The sequence below is a fragment of the Aplysia californica genome, unplaced genomic scaffold (genome assembly GCF_000002075.1).
Source record: "Aplysia californica isolate F4 #8 unplaced genomic scaffold, AplCal3.0 scaffold00756, whole genome shotgun sequence".
Lineage (NCBI taxonomy): Eukaryota > Metazoa > Mollusca > Gastropoda > Aplysiida > Aplysiidae > Aplysia > Aplysia californica.
The window spans coordinates 119498-123097 of NW_004798026.1; the positions used below are offsets into that span (position 1 = coordinate 119498).

The window sequence follows — 3600 nt, forward strand, 5'->3', positions numbered from 1 at the left end:
GAGAGAGAGAGAGAGAGAGAGAGAGAGAAAGAGAATAATTATGAGAGAGGTCTAGAGAGAGAAAGAGAAGATGAGAGAGAGAGACAGAGAGAAAGAAAATATGAGAGATAGAAAGAGAGAGAAAGAGTATGAGAAAGAGAGAGAAAGACACAAAAAGAGAGACAGAAAAAGGAGAGGGAGAGAGAGAGGGAGAGAGAGGGAGAGAGCAATAAAACAGGGACGAAAAAGCAACCCGACGTACTCTGAAAGTTGATCTTGGTCCTGTCTAGCGGAGCGATGACCGTCTTAGCCAGAGCCCCGGCCATAGCGCCCGCGATGAGCGACGTCAGAACTTTGTGGTGGGCCGCCACCTGCCCGGGAAATACACAAATGTGTGACATCATGGTAAGTAAAAGCAAGCGCTTGTCAAAATAATAAAATAATAATATAATCAAATAATCAAATAATGAAATAATGAAATAATGAAATAATAAAATAATGAAATAAAAAAAATAACGAAATGATCAAATAATGAAATAAAAAAATAACGAAATGATCAAATAATAAAATAATGAAATAATAAAATAATGAAATAATAAAATAATAAGATAATAAATCGAAGAATTTACCCTTTTTCCACCAATGAAACAATTTCGATCAATTTCTTAATTTTTTTTTGGGGGGGGTCTAAACACCTTTTATGTCCATGTAAAAAAAACAACACATTCCTGTGTGGATTTTTACAGGAAAATCTTTGATCAGAGGCACAAAAAATGTAAGTAAGTAAGTAGTTTCCAAGGATACCCAAGCTCTAGTGGTCATCAAACTGGGGCAGCCATTTTTTTAAACCAGCTGAACCTTTATTAAGTAAATTATCTTACACTAATTTGTAATCTTTTCCAAGGGTAACTGTACAAAATCAAATTTCAAAAAATCAATTTTAACAAAAAAGAGTTTTACCTATTAACTTCACCAAATCAACTCTGACAAAACAACTACCGTAAAGTTCGGTCTATTGAGCGGAGCATCTGTCTATGTGAAACAGCGTGGTGAACTCAGGCGCTCGTCAAAATAATTAAAGTCAAGAGACTGGTATTTTTCCGCAGGATTGGGAATTTTTAATGAATTTTCTTATTTTGGCTCAATAAAAATTTAATGCCCTTTAAAGAACACATTTCCGTGTGGATTTTATTGAAAAATGTTGATTAAAGGCGTAAAAGATGAAAGTTTTCAGTTTCCACTGACTCTCAAGTTAAGGAAATAACTTAACTTTGGTGGCCATTTTCTTGCAAATTTTACCTTTGAAACCAGGAAACTCCCACCCCCTTCAATCGCCAATATCTCAACTTGTATCCAAGATAAGTAGGCCCTAGATATTTTTGTCCTCAAAATCATGGCAAATGGACAGGCTTTAAGATCATACCAATAACTCCATACGCCCCAAAATTGACGAGCGCCTGATTCCACCATGATGCCTCACAAATAAGCGGCATCCATTAAATTTTCAGGGTAAAAATCTGAACTTTTTTCCACAAAATCATAAGCCGCACTGGTTTAATAAGCTGAAGCAGATCACACAAGATGGATATATGTATGTAAGTACATCACAGCTATTCAGTGTCATCATCATCCTGTCTGCTGAATCCGCTAAATCCGCTAGATGCGCTGAATTCTTCCTCGGTGTTGCAGCTGAACGGATCAAGTAGTGGCTCATCATCGAAGGCATTTCCTCGCGTTTTTGGCATGCAGACGCTGTGTGCTTGAGAAAATGATCTGAGTGCTACAATGGGCGTGGCTTTGATTTAATAATAATAAATAAATAGCATTTGTATGGCGCATATCCCCGTTCGACAGCAGGCTCTATGCGCTTTACACACTATATTATTACCCCAGCAGACCATGGAACACTCAGAAACGTTCTCAGCTTCTTAAGAAGTATACAATGCAAATAGCCGATTAAGCGCTCGAACACTAACAAACTGACAAGATCTTTCACTGTCTTTTGCAGGGTTCCCATTCTCACCTAGGCGAGGTGAGGAAAATTCGCGTAAAGTGCCTTTCCCAAGGACACAACGTCGGTCCCTTGATGGGATTCGAACCCACAATCTTCCGGTTGCGAGTCTCAGAGCCTAACAACTAGGCCACTGACGCCACATTTAGAAGGTGAACAGTTAACATTTTGCGGCCAACACTTTAACATGGAGCATAAACGTGAATCGTGAACATAGAACTGAGAATAGACAAGGGAGTGATGCTCCTACAATCATGGAAATTTGCAAATAAATCGCATAGCTGTTGAAGCGGCAGGGTTTAAAGTTGAGGAAAAAAGTCACGGGGCTTACAGACCGAACTTGACGGTACAACCAAAGCAACTTTTACCAAATCATCTTTTACCAATTATCCTTACCAAATTCACAACCACCAAATTAATGTTTGTTCAAATCAACTTTCACCAAACTATTCTTTTAGCAAATTAACTTTCATCAAATTAATATTTAAAAAAAATTAACCTTCATCAAAACTACATTTTACCAAATTAACAACATTCATCAAACTACTTTTTACCAAATAACTTTCACCACAGTAATTTTTTTCCAAATCAACTTCCGCAAAAAACTAATTTATTGTTATCAATTATCAATTAAATCAAATAGAAAAACAAATGAAGAAGTCATGGTTGAAGCAAATTGCAGAAGACAGATAATGACGAGATTAAGAAAGCGACAGGCAAATTTCTTTGAACACAACGCGGAAAGAAGCATTGGAGAATATTGTAACAAGAGGCAAGTTTGACGGAAAGAGAGGCAGAGGCAGACAGAGGGAAAAGATACCGGACAAGATGACAACATGGCTAGGAGCAGCAAGAACAACAGACACCATTGCTGCAACGCAAGACAGAGTGAAGTGGAGGTCCATGATCGCCCACCCCAGTCGGCAAGGCACCGGATGATGATGAATGAACTGTCACCAAATGAACATAATATTTTGAAAAAATTAACCTTCATCAAACTACATTTTCCCAAATTAACATTCATCACACTACTTTTGACCAAATTATATCTTTCACCAAAGTAATTTTTTGTCCAAATCAACTTTCACAAAAAAACGAATTTATTGTTATCAATTTAACTGTTACCAGATGAACATTTACCTTTTCATTGACTTTGTGCTCCTCCTGATGGTAATGCTCCTCCTCCTGGTCATGAGGCTCCGCCCCTTCCTCCGCCCCTTCCGCCAATGTCTGGGCTGGCCCCGCCTTCCCGGCCCCTCCCCCTCCTCTCACAACTGCTGCCACTGGCATTGCTCTTGCCTGGGTTGAAAAAAAAAAAGAACTTACATAAACAACTGAGTACATGGAACAAACTTTATAAAGATGCATGACCTACAAAGATCTCTCTCACTCTCTCTATCTCTCTTTTTGTATCTCTCTCATATCTCTTTCTCTCTCTCTCTATCTTTTTATCTCTCTCATGTCTCTTTCTCTCTCTCTATCTTTGTATCTCTCTAAATATGTCTCTTTCTCTCTCTTGGTATCCCTCTGCTTGTCTCTCTTTCTGGCTCTCGTTTTATTTTTTTTCTCTCTCTTTCTATATATCTCTCTCTCTCTCTCTGTTCCCCCCC

The 3600-nt window shown here is 38.3% G+C and overlaps 1 protein-coding gene across 1 annotated transcript in view; it reads right to left on the reverse strand.

Annotated features, from left to right (window-relative positions):
- The window catches only part of LOC101861077 (mitochondrial coenzyme A transporter SLC25A42), a 12774-nt gene extending 9485 nt beyond the window's left edge, over positions 1-3289 (reverse strand). The window contains exons 1-2 of the mRNA XM_005109219.1: positions 3131-3289; positions 242-350 (exon numbers count right to left, since the gene is read on the reverse strand). Of these exons, the coding sequence (XP_005109276.1) occupies positions 242-350; positions 3131-3280 (259 nt within the window). The 5' untranslated portion in view covers positions 3281-3289. The remainder of the gene's footprint in view (positions 1-241; positions 351-3130) is intronic.
- Positions 3290-3600: the final 311 nt, after the last annotated feature.